The sequence below is a fragment of the Salarias fasciatus genome, chromosome 7, assembly GCF_902148845.1.
Source record: "Salarias fasciatus chromosome 7, fSalaFa1.1, whole genome shotgun sequence".
NCBI lineage: Eukaryota > Metazoa > Chordata > Actinopteri > Blenniiformes > Blenniidae > Salarias > Salarias fasciatus.
In genome coordinates, this window is record NC_043751.1 from 23,094,105 (window position 1) to 23,110,624 (window position 16,520).

The 16,520-nt window shown below is 43.9% G+C and overlaps 1 protein-coding gene across 1 annotated transcript; it reads left to right on the plus strand.

Annotated features, from left to right (window-relative positions):
* The first annotated feature begins 933 nt into the window (after positions 1 to 933).
* lonp2 (lon peptidase 2, peroxisomal) lies at positions 934 to 16,139 on the plus strand. The gene is made up of 17 exons (XM_030096889.1): positions 934 to 1,166; positions 2,802 to 2,937; positions 3,988 to 4,101; positions 5,677 to 5,808; positions 6,067 to 6,189; positions 6,269 to 6,432; positions 6,611 to 6,717; positions 6,981 to 7,099; positions 7,188 to 7,327; positions 8,378 to 8,519; positions 9,259 to 9,409; positions 9,478 to 9,604; positions 10,382 to 10,515; positions 12,079 to 12,164; positions 12,527 to 12,734; positions 13,381 to 13,571; positions 13,948 to 16,139. Exons 1-17 carry the CDS (start codon positions 934 to 936, stop codon positions 14,161 to 14,163), a joined length of 2,523 nt encoding a protein of 840 aa, XP_029952749.1. The 3' UTR covers positions 14,164 to 16,139.
* Positions 16,140 to 16,520: the final 381 nt, after the last annotated feature.

A 16,520-nucleotide genomic window follows, 5' to 3' on the forward strand; every position in this document is an offset into this window, starting at 1 on the left:
TTGTGAAGAAACACCTGATGATTGGAAAAATTTGAAAGTCTTTATTTTCATTATACAATGTACAAGGAAATTGGAGCGGTACTAAACACAAATAGCAACATAAATAATACAATCTAACAAATAAATACTGTGCAGTGGAATCAAGAATAGTGCAATGTGATGACAGGTCCACAGGTTTTTCACAGTAGGTGTTTGAGTCATTTGTGTGATTTGTCATGTGCACAATGTGTGGAAATCAGTGAATGTGGAAATTAGTTCTAGTAAAGAAACTTGAAGCCCAAAAGGAACAAAAAGCCACTGTGCGTGTTTATTTTTCATTAAATGGTTTTAAAATTAATATTTGAACGATGCTCTTGGAGAAAGTTTAGGTGAGGTCTTTCTGTCAAAACGCGATTTGATATATTTTGTCCCTCAGTGCTTATTGTAGTAAACGGAAACCGGAAGTAGGTTCTACCAAAGAGTCGAACGAACTGAAGAATTTTTACAATAACAAAAAAAGAAAAAAGTCTCGACTTACTACAAAACGGAGACTTTGTTGTGCCCCCGTGTTGGAGCCCGCCTGTATATGTTCAATTAAATGAAAAACAGGACGGCGCGCTGTGTTTTGGAGCAGCTGGTTTCCCTGTTAACTGATGACCGACTAAGCTCTATGGTCTGGTATTGTCAATGCTAGTAACATTAGATATTAATACGAGACTCGCAGAAGTCACAATACTTTTAAACTTTATTGTAAACGTGACTGGTACGGACATCCAAGGACTTCTTTCGGACTTTGAACATTTGCTGTTTGGCGACAAGGGGCGGTAACGGAAGTTGGTCACCAGTTCACAGGGAACCACTCAATCCGAAACACCGGCTATCAGCGGATGACAGGAGTGAAGGTTTCTCCGGGGTTGTAAACATTGACGTGGGCCACCTCAAAAACCTTGCAACATGTCGTCAAGCGGCGATATCCAGATCCCAAACCGCCTCCCGCTGCTGCTGACCCACGAAGGAGTCCTCCTCCCGGGCTCCACCGTCCGCTTCAGCGTGGACTCCCCACGGAACATGCACCTGGTCCGGCAGCGTCTGCTGAAGGGCACCTCGCTGAAAAGCACCATCATCGGAGTGATCCCCAACACCAAGGACCCCGAGCAGGACTCCGGCGACCTCCCAACTCTGCACAAGTAAATCAAAGTTAGCTGCACGAAGAGATGGAGTGGGGGTAGACTGGTTTTCTCCTCGGTTTGCTGCTGCTTGTGTTGTTTTGGGGGGTGGGACATGACAGTTGGCCCACTTGTTATAAAACTTACTCAAGTTTGTCCCATTTTCAGTGTGAACTAGTCCAGTTGTACTTGGACCCATAAACTACTTCACCATGTGCAGCAATCTGACCATTAGAAATACAAATATGTAACGATTTAAGTTAGTGATGTATTCCCGATATTTTAAAATACACATTTTTAGTTGATCTCTTCTGATTCTTGTACCTCAAATAAAAAAAAGCCCTATAATTAGCGCAGTAATAACCTTTTGTGTAGGCGATCGGACACATGCATCTGTTTTTTTCTCATTTCATAAACCCTAAAGATATTAAATTCAGTAAAAATGTGTGACTCACACTAAGAAAGAATACATCCAGTTGCCTGTTGTTTGTCTTCAACTTGTGAATGTTACACTGGCATCACAAGATACAAACTGTTTTTACACTTTCAGCGTTCAAAGCTTCCAAAAGCTTCATCTTAATATATTTTGTTAAAAAAGACTGAAATCAGTTACATGTGTGTTACAATCCCCCCCTCCAGGCATCACTCAGTGTTATTTGTTCTAGAAACGTCTAAATTTGCTCTGCAGTCAAAAACAATGAGGCATGCACTGAGATCAGGACTTTGACCCTTTATCAGAGCTCTGCATGCTCAGTCTGCTCAGTCAATAGCAGTTTAGTATTCTTTGCATTTATGTGGTCTTTTTATTATAAAGTATCGTACTGATTGATGAAGACAGTCATTTAACCGTTCAGTGCAACTGAAGTCCCTCTCCAAATAGGAAACATGTGCGTGTTACGGGCATTGTCATCTTCAAAGTTTAGTGCCGTTGGCATTTTGGGGTTTCCTGTTGCTCCTTGGCGGGATCATCAAAGGATCCAGGACGGAGGTGATGTGTCTGTGAAAAGAAAGAGAGGAATCAGATGTCCCTGTCTCTGTTCTAACATGACACAGATGTGAAAGGAAAAGTGGTGTAAATTACTGCATAATCAATCACATTTTTCCTCATTGCTGTCACTGTGTGATTGAGACTCCAGCTCATCTGATCTGGCCGCTGATGTTGGGGAATGCTTTGACTGCTTCCTTCTGGGTTGGATCATGGGACCTACATGTTTGATATGGCACAAGTTTTCTGACTGGTGTTCATCTTGATGCAACCTGAGCAGGTGCAGCTTCGGGGTTTTTGCTCAGGAACCCACAGAGGTGACCTGCTGGCAGCGGGATTCAAAACCAGCGTACTTCTGCTTGTTTGTCTCGTCCAGAACACCCATCAAATATCAGTAGATATGAGAGAGATACAACTCAAGTCAAAGTAGGATATTTATTGACGAGAACAGCTTCAAGCAAGCTGTTTCTGGTCTTTTAAAAAGATTGTGTATGCCTGTTTAGCTTCATTTGTACTTTTTTTTGTTTTGTTTTGTTTTTATGTGCTTCTCTTGTATCGTTCTTTTTTTGTTACAGAGATTTTTCCTCTTTAGTTTGAATTTTGAGTGATGCCAGCAGCAGTGAGTCATCCCTCCGTGTTCGCTCTCACCATGATTTCCACTGTGCCTGCAGAATCGGGACGGCGGGGATCGCGGTGCAGGTGGTGGGCAGCAACTGGCCCAAACCTCACTACACCCTCCTCATCACCGGCCTGTGCCGCTTCCGCGTGTCAAGTCTGCTGAAGGAGCGGCCCTTCGTCCTGGCTGAGGTAAAACTCCTCCGGGATTCAGTCCCTGGACCTGATTTTGGAAGCTGTGTTTTAATTTTAAAGCTTGAAAGTTTGTTTCACCACTGAAAATATTGCATAATTATGCTCTTCTTGCAGATGTGACTTTGTAATAACATACATTTTGATTAATACAGATGTCTTAATAGTCACTGTGGAGCGTGAAATATGCTAAAGAATCAATTTGTTATCGAAGGAGTGCTTCATAAAAATATCTGAAGATACTGAACAACAGCAAAAGCAAACTTTTGAGACACCACTTCTGAAAACGTTGAGACAAATGTTTGCTTTGTCTTTCAGACATGAACCGCTGGTTAATAATATACTGTGAACACATGAAAGTTCAGCCTGCACACTGAGATACATGGTGGCGGTATCATCACACCATGGGGCTGCTGTGCTGTCTCCGGTACTGCAGTGGTTCAAAATGATCAATATTTTAATATATAAAGATATGATGATAAAGATATTTTAAGAATTCCTTCAATTCAATTCTGAATTTCAACCTAAAGAATCCGATTCGATTTGTTTTTACTGCGGATCCTGTCAGGCGGTGTGTCGCTGTGCGTTATGGATTCTAACAGGAAAGACGCCGTCGCAGCCAAAACTGGCCAACTCACCGAACTGCAGAGTTTGTTACTTTTTAACCAAGTCTCCAATCTTCAGGTTCTGCATCTGGATTTGTTCACAAATATATTTGGAAAATATTACGCCAAAGTAAATCTGGGAAAATGAAAAGAAAAGTTCACATTGAAAAGTGGCACATTAGAATTTTTTGTGTTTGGCTTTTTATTGTAAATTTTAAAAGCACATTGAAAGAACTCCTCTTGATCAAAATGAATGTGGAAAACCCGAAAGAACAGAACTGATTTTAAACTCTGCCGTGCCAAACTTTGTTTTTTCTACTCATTGAATGTTAATATTGAGTAGTGGAAGAGTATAAAAACGCCCCCTTAGAAGAATCTGTGAATGAGGGACCGAAAGCAGCTCCTCGTCAGTCTCACAGTAAATCCGATTCGCTGACCCTTGCAGGTGGAGCAGCTGGATAAACTGGAGCAGTACACGACTCCGGCAGCTCCGGGTCCGCCGGCAGACGATGGAGAGCTGGGCGAGTTGTCCCACAAGTTCTACCAGGCTGCAGTGCAGGTAGGTGTCTCCGGGAACACATAAAGCCGTCCCAGCTGGTGAATGTGAAGTCTGTTAGCACCGCTCTGCGCCCCGCCATGTGGGACGTGATTCATCTTGAGCTTTTAGTCCTGCTTTCCTGAGCAGGCTGTTGATTATTTACTGCCCGTTTTCCACATGCTCCTCTGATTCCGAGAGCAAAGAGGAGCCCTCAGTGTGGGGTTAAATGGCTCGTCACAGAAAGCCCGCACAGGGTCGGGGGTCCTAAACGGACCCTTTCTGACCTTTTCTTCTGCCTGCAGCTCATTCTCAACACCTGCTGAACATCCATTGATAACCTGTTCGTGTGATATATTTCTTTTTTTTTTCCCTTGTCCTGTTCGGCAGCTGGGGCGTGCAATATTGTATGATGGAAGCCTTTTACTGTCCGAACAGATTTCAATCTTAGCAGCAGGAAGAGATTGAATCTCCCGCTGCTGCCTTTATTTAAGACTGGCATCTGGCATGGCTGCCGGACAGGACCGGGACTGAAACGCTCAGAGAGCAAGAGAGAGAAAAAGAGAGGAAGATAAAGAGAGGAGGAATGGGGGTAGAATAACATATATATAATTCACAATACGATACATTTATGTTTGTTTTTGGTCAAATAGACAGAATGAAATGCACAAAAACTGAAAATATATTACATGTGCAGGAGAGTTTAGAAGTCATCAGTGGAGGAACGGTCACCATTTAAACATCAGTGCATTTTTAATATCAAATAACACTCATGAGAAGTAAAGCGCATCAAGAGAAAACATGTACGAATTCAAATAAATGAATCAACATAAGGATAAGAAGACATAACTAACAATCTGCAAGAAAAAGACAAATCAAAAAGTGATTATATAATGAGTACAGTTAGAATTACATAATGAGGTTGATGGAGCCTGCTCATTGTACTTTGACATCCCAAAAATTACTCGGGGAGAATCCAAGGATCCCACATGAGCCACGATTGGCAACAATGGAGAGAAAAAATGCACTTTTACTGGGAAAAAGCCTTCAGCAGAGCCATATTCACAGATTTGGACTTAAGAGAGAAAAGGATCAGGCACAGACAAAAAATAAACAAAATTATGTCAAACATTAACACAGGAGACACGGATCAGAAAGTTCCAGTTATCTGGTGAGAAGTGTATCATTAGAGGCGACAGTGTGAGAAAAGAAGAGAAGATCAGAACCAAGATCTCAGAAATGGATGTAGACGGTTCAGAGGAGGCGATCTGGATCTGTCGAGTGTGATGATAGAAGACGGCATCGCCTGGTACAGGAGGCTTCTAGACTGTCTTTGTATAATTTATGGAAAAGGCGTGATTACTCCCTTCAGGTGTGTCCCTGTGAAAAGTGAGCGAACTTCAGAAGTTCCCAGTCTGCCAGAATAACAAGAAACAGACAGTCTTTTGTGATGGATTGGGCTTCGACTTTGAAAAGACAAGAAAAACATTCTGTCAGCTAAGTGAATCCGTGTGTGTGTGTGTGTGTGTGTGTGTGTGTGTGTCTGTGTCTGTGTGTGTGTGTGTGTTCGTGTGTGTGTGTGTGTGTGTGTGTGTGTAGTTGTTAGGTATGTTGGACATGTCCGTTCCAGTTGTGGCCAAGTTCAGGCGCCTGTTGGACAGCCTGCCCAGGGAAGCGCTGCCTGATGTGGTCGCCTCCATGATCCGCACCTCCAACAAGGAGAAGCTGCAGGTGACGTGGCTTCTGTCAGCACCAGTTCACTCAACCCCTGTCAGAGCAAGGAGCTACAACCAGAAGTGTCTTTAAAGCATGCGAGACGTTTTCTAAATGCGTCGTATTAATTATCAACTATGGACAAAACAGTAACTGAACAATGAAACGGCGAAGACGACTACATCAGAAACAGAATAAGTGAATAAACAAAAAAAGGAAGTGAATGGAATTTCATGGAAATGCAGAAGCAATAAAGCGTTCACGTATGCCGTGCAGGTTCTGGATGCGGTGAGTTTAGAGGAGCGCTTTAGGAAGGCCCTGCCGCTGTTAACCAAGCAGATCGAGGGGCTGAAGCTGCTGCAGAAAACCAGGAAGCTGAGCCCTGACAATGAGAAGAAGGTGGAGTACGGCTGTTTATTCCATACCCAACGGCGTGTTTGCAGACACACGTGTGCATTTTACACCTCCTTCTGCGCAGGTGTTGTCAGTGCGTAAAGGCGGAGTGTTCCCGGGCCGGCAGTTCAACCTGGACGAGGAGGACGAGGACGACAACGGAGACGACACCGCAGCTCTGGAGAGGAAGGTTCATGAAGCCAACATGCCTGAAGCTGCTTACAAAGTTTGCCTGAAAGAGCTGAAGAGGTGAGGTCAAGCGTCCATCCATCAGCTGTACAGCTTTAGTCCATTTAGACCTGAGAAGAGGCCGAGCAAAGAGAAAAATTCCGCTTTTTGAACATTATGCAGGTTTTTCATTCGTCATTAGTTTTGTCCTCACAGCCCAGTTTCTCTGTTCCTTCTGATTTCTTCTATTTGAATGTAGACTGAAGAAGATGCCTCAGTCCATGTATCAGACCATGCCGGAGTACGCACTGACACGGAACTACCTGGACCTGATGGTGGAGCTGCCATGGAGCAAAAGCACAAAAGGTGAGGGGGAAGTTTCCCTGGAGTTCCTCTGAGTGTGGCTCAGTGACTCATTGAAACAGATAATACTAATACACCCAGAACTTTCTCCCTGCTTTTAACAAAGTCCAGCACGCTACGTAATATTGAGGAACATCTCTGATGTGCATGAAGTTAAGAAAATAGTTCGGAACTTTTATTGTGAAAATACAGCCAGTGAAGATTCTCGTCTTCTTTAGTTCACTCACGTGTTTCATGGCAAATCCAGGTCATCTTTTCTTTTTCAGACTGTCTGGACATTCGAGCTGCTCGCACCCTGCTGGACAACGACCACTATGCCATGGACAAGCTGAAGAGACGTGTCCTGGAGTACATCGCCGTCAAACAGCTGAAAACTTCTCTCAAGGTGGGTCTTCCTACCATGCTGGCCTCATTCCTTTACTTCCTTTTGGATAAGCAGTTGAGGTTTCATGCCCTCCCCGTCGTGTCTTCAGGGCCCCATCCTCTGCTTCGTTGGGCCTCCTGGAGTCGGGAAGACGAGCGTGGGACGCTCCCTTGCTAGGACCCTGGGCAGAGAGTTTCATCGCATCGCTCTGGGCGGCGTCTGCGACCAGTCCGACATCCGAGGACACAGGTACGCTCGCAGGACCTGGAGGACTGGAAGAGGAACGGTTCAGGAAATGTGTGAAGTGAAACTTGATTTATTATGCCAGTATCCTCTACACACAGAAAATGCAGACTTCATGAGTTTAACTTTGAGTCATAAATTTGAGGTTTGAGTGGATTTTTGATTTTAATTTTTATTGTAAACTCTGAAATGCATGTGATTTTTGAGCAGTAATATTGTCCATGAAGGCGTTCAGCATTCAGGTAGACAGATTCATTAAATCTTAAAGTTTCTGAGCTTTTCCAATCACTGAATTTTTTTTTTTTGGTCAACTTTAGTTTCCTGTCTCTATTCAGCTTTTATTTAATGACCTGCACAGGTCAAGCCGTCAGCATTTACACACTTGATGCTTGCTCGAATGAGGTTCATGCGTTACAGAGAACATTGGATTTAAATTTGATTATATTTGATTTATATATATATGTATGTGTGTTTATATATTTATATATATATATATATATATATATATATATATATGTAAGAGAGATGAAATACAAGAAGATGTGGAATGGTTCATGTTAGAGGAAGCAGATGATCTGCAAAGATGGTGAGCCCTGAAGAAAACAGATGAAGAAGAAAAAGTCTTGTGCTTCTGTTGCTTCATTGTCTCATGGAGTCTAAAGTCAGCACAGCTTCCACTGGGACATTTTATTGAATTATGTGTGCAGCATTTTCAAAAAGAAGATAAGACACATCAGTCACAATACAGATGAGCTGGTGAACATCTTCATGTGCTAATCGCCACATCGATGCAGCAATCTGTGCATAAAACTGGCTCCACCAGCAATTCAGTTCACAAATGCAGATTTATTTAAGAAGTTTGATAAATGAATTGTAAATTGTCAGTCATCTAAAATAGATGGAAGATGTAGAAACGGAACAGTTTCATGATATTTCCATTTTTCTGAAACGCACCAGTGCATTCCTGCACCTTTCTCTTGTCATCGGGCGCAAGATGCCTCCAGTGTGGTTACAAATGAGGCGGGTCAGAGATTACAATCCATCTTGTCTCCCCAGGCGCACATATGTAGGAAGCATGCCTGGTCGCATTATCAACGGCTTGAAGACCGTGGGAGTCAATAATCCAGTCTTCCTCTTGGATGAAGTGGACAAACTGGGGAAGAGCCTGCAAGGAGACCCTGCAGCCGCTCTGCTGGAGGTCGGTCTCTCTCAAGTGTGCCTTCTCTGAATGAATGAATTTAATAAACGATACTTATCATGAACAAACATTTGATTTCTACAATTTATCCCTAATGTCACAATCTGGCTCAACAGTGTGTGATAAAAGAGGGAGACCATTAACATGAAGTTTAATTAAATAAACAAATCATCATGGAGTGAGGATCGGTAAATGTGTCCAGTGTGTGTAGGTGTGTTAAAGGGTGAGTGTAAAAATGCATCCTGAGTCATAGAACCGTGGTGTAGTTACATTCCTGACTTTCGTTTTAAAGCCTCCTGGGCCCAGGCTGCTCAGCTGTGCTGCATCACTGCGACTCTCAGGAAACTCCGCCCACAGCTACCTGCAACAGAAACACAGCCAGCAGGGGAGGAAGGCTGAATCTCAGCAGGCCCACCCACAGGCCATCGCACTAATTTGTACACAGGAGAACAGAGCTTTTCAAAAAGTTACATGAAACCAAAACAAAGGTTCATGTCAGACAGAAAGTAGATGTAGATCAGGTCTTTCATTGGTTCAGTCTGAATCATTAGTACCAAAAATGAGTGGAATCTCACATAAAGCCACTATTAATGGTTCAAAACGCGGTGAAATGTCCAAAGATCTATAACTGATGCATTTGCAGCCTTTTTCATACACGCTTTTAGCAAACTTACTCTTCAGCACGGCGTTGAGGCGACTGCTGGTTTGGGAGCAATAAAGTTTTTTTGTGCGCCACTAGGTCCTGGACCCGGAGCAGAACCACAGCTTCACGGATCATTACCTCAACGTGGCATTTGACCTCTCACAAGTGCTCTTTATTGCCACTGCGAACACCACGGCGACCATCCCCCCGGCTCTGCTGGACCGCATGGAGGTGCTCCAGGTGCCAGGTGGGTCCAGCTGTGTGAGAAGACATGAGATGACGGCGTCGCCAAGACTCACACCTGTTTCCTTTCAGGCTACACACAGGAGGAGAAAGTGGAGATCGCTCACCGTCACCTGATCCCAAATCAGCTGGAGCAGCACGGGCTGACTCCTCAGCAGCTGCACATTCCTCAGGACACCACACAGGAGATCATCGGCAGGTACGCCCTCAGAACCCAGCAGTGCAGGGAGAACCAGCCACAAGTGTGAGTGCATTAAAACAGATGGGGTGTGGTGACCTTCTACACCTGTGGCGTTGCCATTTCTCACCTGGGAGGATCATCTTCCTGTTGTGTTTTGGTGCAGTGGTTTACACTCTCGCCTCACAGCAATATTGAACACGGTTTGGTTTCCAGCATTGTTGGTGTTCTTTTGTGTGGGTATTTCATGTTCTCCGTGTTGGAGAAACAGAGGAAACAGTGCAGCACAGAGAAAACCTAATCACAGCTTTGACCATGGTACTGATAGTACAGATCGAGTTACGTCCTGTTGTTGACACGGTAAGATAATAGAACAGTTTCTTTACTGTGCAGAATTAAACTTTTTATTCGACCTCTTTTCTCTCCTGTACAAAGAACCAAAGCTGAACAGAGTTAATCTGCTGTTGTAACCCATGACAGTACTTGACGGGCTCATACGTCCTTTGCTAAACCAATAATTTAATTGAATGAATTTGATCAGATTTATAAAGGAATTTACACGATCAGTGTGTTCACTTGTTATTTCATTTTGATCCATTTTGAATTCTGAAACCCATCCGAAGCTTCTTCGATTTAAATGTGGGATGAAATCAAAGTGGAGCAGCCAAATTTCACCTCCCATTTTATTCTCATTTCTTTTACATTCAGTTGTGAATGTGTCCTGCGGCTCAGTAATTTCATGTCCGTGTCATTTTTGTCATTGATTGTTTGGTGTTTTTCCTTCTTTTGGACTCGTAGCTACACCCGGGAAGCAGGCGTGCGCTCTCTGGAGAGGAAGATCGGCGCGATCTGCCGAGCCGTGGCAGTGAAGGTCGCCGAGGCCCATAAAGTCACCAAGACGGAGACGCCCGAGAGCAGCATGCTGCAGGAGGGTGAGAGGCTCCCACTGATCGGTTTCCGCTTGGTCTTCCTTCTTCAGTACATTCATGTGTGTGGATGTGGAAACAATGAGAAGATGTTTTTGTTATCAGAGAACGGGAGCTGCACGCTGATCGGAGGCAGTAATGTGAAGATTCCCAGCTGTGAATTCATTTAGAAAGAGTTTTCTGGGATTGTAAACTTTGTGGTCTGTTCATTTGTGCCCTCGTGAGGGAGAGACAGATGTGGAAAACACCAAGGCAGAAAAGAGTCGAGACTGAGAACAAGGCCTGTTCACATGCACGCCTTTTACAAGAATAAATGTAGAAAAAGCTTCAGATACTTTGCTTCATTTCCAGTAAGAATTTACTTTTTTATCACATCTGTTAATTATTGTTTCCCTAAACTGTTATTTTGTAGTTTTGATATAAAGCGTTTTCCCAGCGATCTCCTGTCTGCTCCATTAGCAGCTCCTGGCTGTCTCAGCCCCCCCGGATCCCCCAGTTCGCTGCAGACTCCCTCCACGCTCTGTGGTGTGCCAAAACCTTACAGGAAAACCAAATCCTGGTGGAGACAGCCGCTGTAGGCAGCCTGCCACTCCTGCACACAATTCTAGAAATGATCTTGTTATGTGCAAAGTTTTCCAGTCAGATTTAATCCACACGTCAACAAGGACTTTAGAGTCACAATAAAGAAAATGGAAGGAAGCCAAAGTACCTGGAGAACATGCAAACTTCACACAGAGTTACGGCCGCAGGCTGCTCGCATCCGCTCCGGCTCCCGGCGGCCTGTTTAAAGTATGTGCAGCAGATGGATGGATGGTAGTGTTTAACCCCCGGAGAGTCATGAGGAAAGCTTTCTTTAAATCAGCGTCGGACTTTACGTCCGCAGTGCAAATCAGCTGCGAGTAAATCCGTCACAGCTGCGTGATGCACTGTGGTTTATGAGGACTCGCCGTTCTGACCCATTGATGTTTTGATGCGTGAAGCCAGTTTATACGATCCGTGTAATGAATGTCGAGTGGAGAGCAGCGTTCATGTCAAAGATATCACAAGTGTCTTTGCCTCTGACTCCCAGTCGCAGTGCAGCCAGCTGGAGTTTGAGAGGAAGGAAAAAAAAAAAACGGCGGTCCAAACTCGTTTATTAGACGCAATTTTGTGCTCGTTCGATTGAGTGTAAAGATGTTGAAGTAGACCTAACGTGTTTGTGTTTGAACAGCAGAAATATCATTTCTTTTTCCTGCTCCAGATGTCGCCATAACTGAGGATGTGTTTGGTAAACATGCTTCTCCTTCTCCAGAGTGATGCTGTGTGTGTGCGATGTTCCTGCTTGCTGTTCACGATGTGTATATCTCTGCATGTCATTGTGTTTCATGCTACTGTCAACAGCTGATTTTAACATTTTGAACACATATATATATATACATCTCGTGTTTTTGTTCTGTTTGGTTGTATTGATGAGATGATTCCTCTCCTCCTGCTCTCAGCTGATTCAATCAGCTCAGCTATAAATGACCAGCCTCTTACCTTTCTGTCTTTCTTCTCCATCTTTTTTTTTTCGTGTGTGTGTTTTTTCAGACAACGCAGACCTGCCAGAAATGCCGATAGTGATCGACCACAATACCCTGAGAGACATTCTGGGACCTGCTGTGTTTCAGATGGAGGTTTGTATCCAACCAACACAGCTCACAGAAACAGGAAGTGGTAATCGAAAAACCACAGTAATGTCTTAATACACTTGATTTTCCTGTTTTGTTCCTTCTTGTCTGTCTTATATTTCAGTGCAGTTTGATTTCCATTTCTCTGGAATCCGAATCATCTCTGCTTCATCAAAAAAGCAGCTATGATTCCTTTCTTCGTCGCTCTTCTCCTCTCCCTCCTTTTATCTCTTCAGGTCATGTCGACCTTCTTTTTGCGTATTTCTTCCAGGATTTTCAGTGGTTACTAAAACCTCCCCGGAGTCTTTCAGTGATTGCTCCACGAAACGAAGCTCACCAGATGTCTCTCTGTGTCTGCGTGCTGGAAGGTCTCGGAGCGGCTCACCCTGCCCGGCGTGGCTCTGGGCCTGGCCTGGACGCCGCTCGGCGGGGAGATCATGTTCGTGGAGGCCAGCCGGATGGAGGGAGAGGGTCAGCTCACTCTGACGGGGCAGCTGGGAGACGTCATGAAGGAATCTGCACATTTGGCCATCAGCTGGCTGAGAGGGAACGCCAAGAACTACCAGCTCACCAACAGTAAGAACACTCCTCAATCATCCCTCCATGCTCCGTTGCCAAGTAGTAAACTCTGGACTGTGTGGCATGTCGAGTCTGTTTGAGATTTGAACGGGCGTTAAATGAGACCCGTTTTTCTTTTGACTTGCTCATTTTCTTCATCGGTTTTTTTTCTTTTTGTACCTGATGTGGCGTATTTGTTATGGCGCTGATGATAATCATCCTGTTCTCCGAGCCACACCTGGTTTAACTTCAGACTCCGATGAAAAGGCTTCACATGATCTGCAAGCTGTTTTTCATTCGACACTGAATTCTCAGCTCATTCGAGCTGTAGAGCCCTGGAGGCGACTCACAGCCACAGCGTTTCCACCATCTATCCTCACCGTCTGATTCCTGTTTTTGCTCACTGGCAAACTTCAGGTCCAGTGAAATGTGTTTAATTTTTTTCTTTGTGTAATTTCACTTTGTTTCAACTTTTTTTTCCAACGAAATTTTACCTTAAAAGTTGCAAAGGATGCAAAAAATCACAACTCTTGGATCAGAGGTTGATCTTTTCTAACATGAACAAAACACACCTGAAAACGTCTCACTCCTGTTGATATTGTTTATTTTTCTGTTGAATTAATGTTTAATCCTTTATTAATCGTTTATTTGTGTGTCTGAACAGTGGCCGGGGCTCCAAATCCTTTAGAGGGGACGGACATCCACCTCCACTTCCCCGCCGGAGCCGTCACCAAGGACGGCCCCTCTGCCGGCGTCACCATAGTAACCTGCCTGGCTTCCCTGTTCAGCGGCCGACTGGTCCGATCAGACGTGGCCATGACCGGAGAGATCACCTTAAGAGGGCTGGTGCTGCCTGTGAGTAAAAAAAAAAAAAAAAAAAGCAAACTTTTCCCAACATTTTGACTATTTCACCACATAAATAAATGTGATGCTCTCCATGTTGTAATGGAAACGGGGCAGTCCCAATGGGGATTGTATGGAAAACATGATGTCATAGAAAAGTAATGATCCCTGCGTCGTCACGGTCGGTTGTCATGGAAACATGACATGTCGGTATACTCAGTCATCATGGAAACCTGGTGTTTTATGATGTGTGGTAGTCATGGCGACGTGATGCGCCGCAGATCAAAAACACTCGTGCTCCCCAGTCGTGACCTTGTGGCGACCCGTGTGAGGATCTACCAGGAAGTGCGACACACGTCTGCTGACCGGTCCGGTCTGTCCTCTCCAGGTGGGCGGGATCAAGGACAAGGTCCTGGCGGCGCACCGGGCCGGAGTGAAGCGCGTCATCCTCCCCAAACGGAACGAGAAGGACCTGGAGGAGCTCCCGGCCAACGTCCGAGCGGACCTGGACTTCGTGACGGCCGCCAGCCTGGAGGAGGTGCTGAACGCCTCCTTCGACGGGGGCTTCCCGCTGATTCGCCCTCAGCTGAGCAGCAGACTGTAGCGAACTGGAAACGCAGGCGGAGCGGGATGCAGGAGAGGAGGGCGATGCCCAGAGGATGCTGAAGAGCCGTGATGTTGATCTTTAACTGCGTCCAGGAGATTATTTTCATAATGAAAAGATGATTTTTAGGCTCGTGAAGCTGCGGTTGAAAACACACTACAGATATTTTTATCGTTCTTCATGCGCGTTTCCACCTGACTGCAGAACATCTGAATGAAAATCCAGCCGCAGCCGAATGCAGAACTACATTATCTCAGTAGCCCGAGAAGCCGATGTGAATTTATTATCACTCACAATAAATAATGCTCTTGAAAGCAAGCCGTACAGAAAGTAGAGTCTGCGGAAGAGAATTTGATTTGCGACACGTTGGCAGCAGATGTGGAGTCGTCGATGCGGTGAGACGGTGTTGAGCAGCAGCAGCACGCATCGACCCGGTCAGTCTGGAAGAGCTGCAGATCAAAGCGTGTGTACGCCAGCGCGTGCGTGTGCGCGCGCCAGCGCGTGTGCGCACGTGAGAGACGGGCTTCAGTCACGCCTCAGAATTTCAGCTAACTGTTGAATGTTTTCTGTAACTTGCAGATTTTTGGCTCGTTGAGTGTCTCTGCACTTTTAATATTAATTTCTTTGGTCTGATTTTGTCAGGAAACAAAAGAAATAAACTAATTAGAAGAATTAATCAAAACATGTTTGGATTATTTTCTTATATTAACCCTGCTTGTTGACATTAAATCTTCAACTAGTGGAAAGCCCGTGTATTTCTTCTTTAAATGGTGATATTTGCAAGAATGTGCATTTGTGGGATGAGCAAAGGAGATGAAATGCTCTTACTTTGAGGATACCGGATGATTGAAATATGGATTTAAAAAAAATTGCTTCTATTATATTAGCAATGTGTGAATTTCCCAAACAGAACGTGGAAGTCCTCACACTTAGAGTACAACTTCTGAAATGTATTCATTTGCAAATTCCAAAGTGTTTTTTATCTGTGTTGATTTGGAAAGACTTGGGATTCGGCCTTTTTTACTCCAACTTGATATAAACCGGGAAGAAGAGAAGATGTAGAAAAAGAATTAGAATAAAAGCATGCAGCAAGCCGTCATCAGAACCTCTCAGGCCTGCAGGATCACGGGTCTTTTACTGTTTTCACATGTTGCACGTGTCCGTGGTGGTTACAGCCAGAGACGCTTCGCCGCTGTCCGCCCTCTTGGCGGCAGCCTGTGATTGGGTTGCTCTGCGTTCACCTTCATGATCTCCCCTTCAAATATGTAGGAATCCAGCGGTGATTTCATCTCGCTGGACTCTCTCGTGTCCCGTTTCATATGAGCTGCAGAAACCTGACATGTGAGTCAAAGGTTCGTGAAGTGGCTGCTTTTCACTGTTTTAAACACGCAGGATGAAACTGCTTCAGTGTGCAGCCGAACAGCAGGAAATATTTAAATAATAATAGTAAAAAAAAAAAAAGCATCTGAGGCACAGATGTGCTTCTCTTCCCTCTTCACCACCTATAGGGATTCAATATGAAACACTGTGTTCAGTGATTTTTTTTCTTCTTCTTGTTTAGACAGAAAGAATAAAGCAGTAAGGAGCCTGGAAGATAAACTGTCAGGGTGAATTTATTTAAACATACAAGCTGAAAGCGGTTTCCACCTGGAAGCATCGGTACAACGTGAAAGTTCAATTTCCAGAATCTGTCTTATTAGTGTTCATGTCTGTATCTCTGTGTGTAGCTGTGTTTGTTATTTATGTTGGTTTGAGTGAAGAATGTTTTTAATTCTTTTGGATAGAATTATGATCTGTTATTGATAAATAAATCATTTGAATTGTTATAAGATTTGAGAAAGCAAAAGAAAAAAAATCTTTGTGGCCCCTTAACTAAAATAAGCCTTTAAATGAGGGTATATAAGCATCGAAAACATTGTAAACATGAAGGAAAGTTGAACTTTTCACTCATTTCTGTCTTTTATTACAGCACCTGTAATACATGATGCAGCCGCTTGGGGGCGGTGTCAACCAACAAGGGTCTTTCTGTTCGTTTTTATTAGATTTTTTTTTTATTGCATTAATTTACCTGTAAGTTGTGAAAGCGGGTGTCATTTTGCTCCATTTTATTCTTTCCAACAGGTTTCATTAAAAAAACATATATTTGAAATATAAATACAGCCATTACATTTTCTCACAAAAACATGAAATAGATATTTTTAAGTATAAATGTTTAGACATAAAGTTCCAGTAAAACTACTCAAAGACTGGAAATAGTTATTTTCCTTACGTATAAGTTAATATGAGGTCAGGACCAAGGCAAATGATAGCTGAAAGAACAGAAAATTGATTGTAAAATTATATAAACATAACCTGAA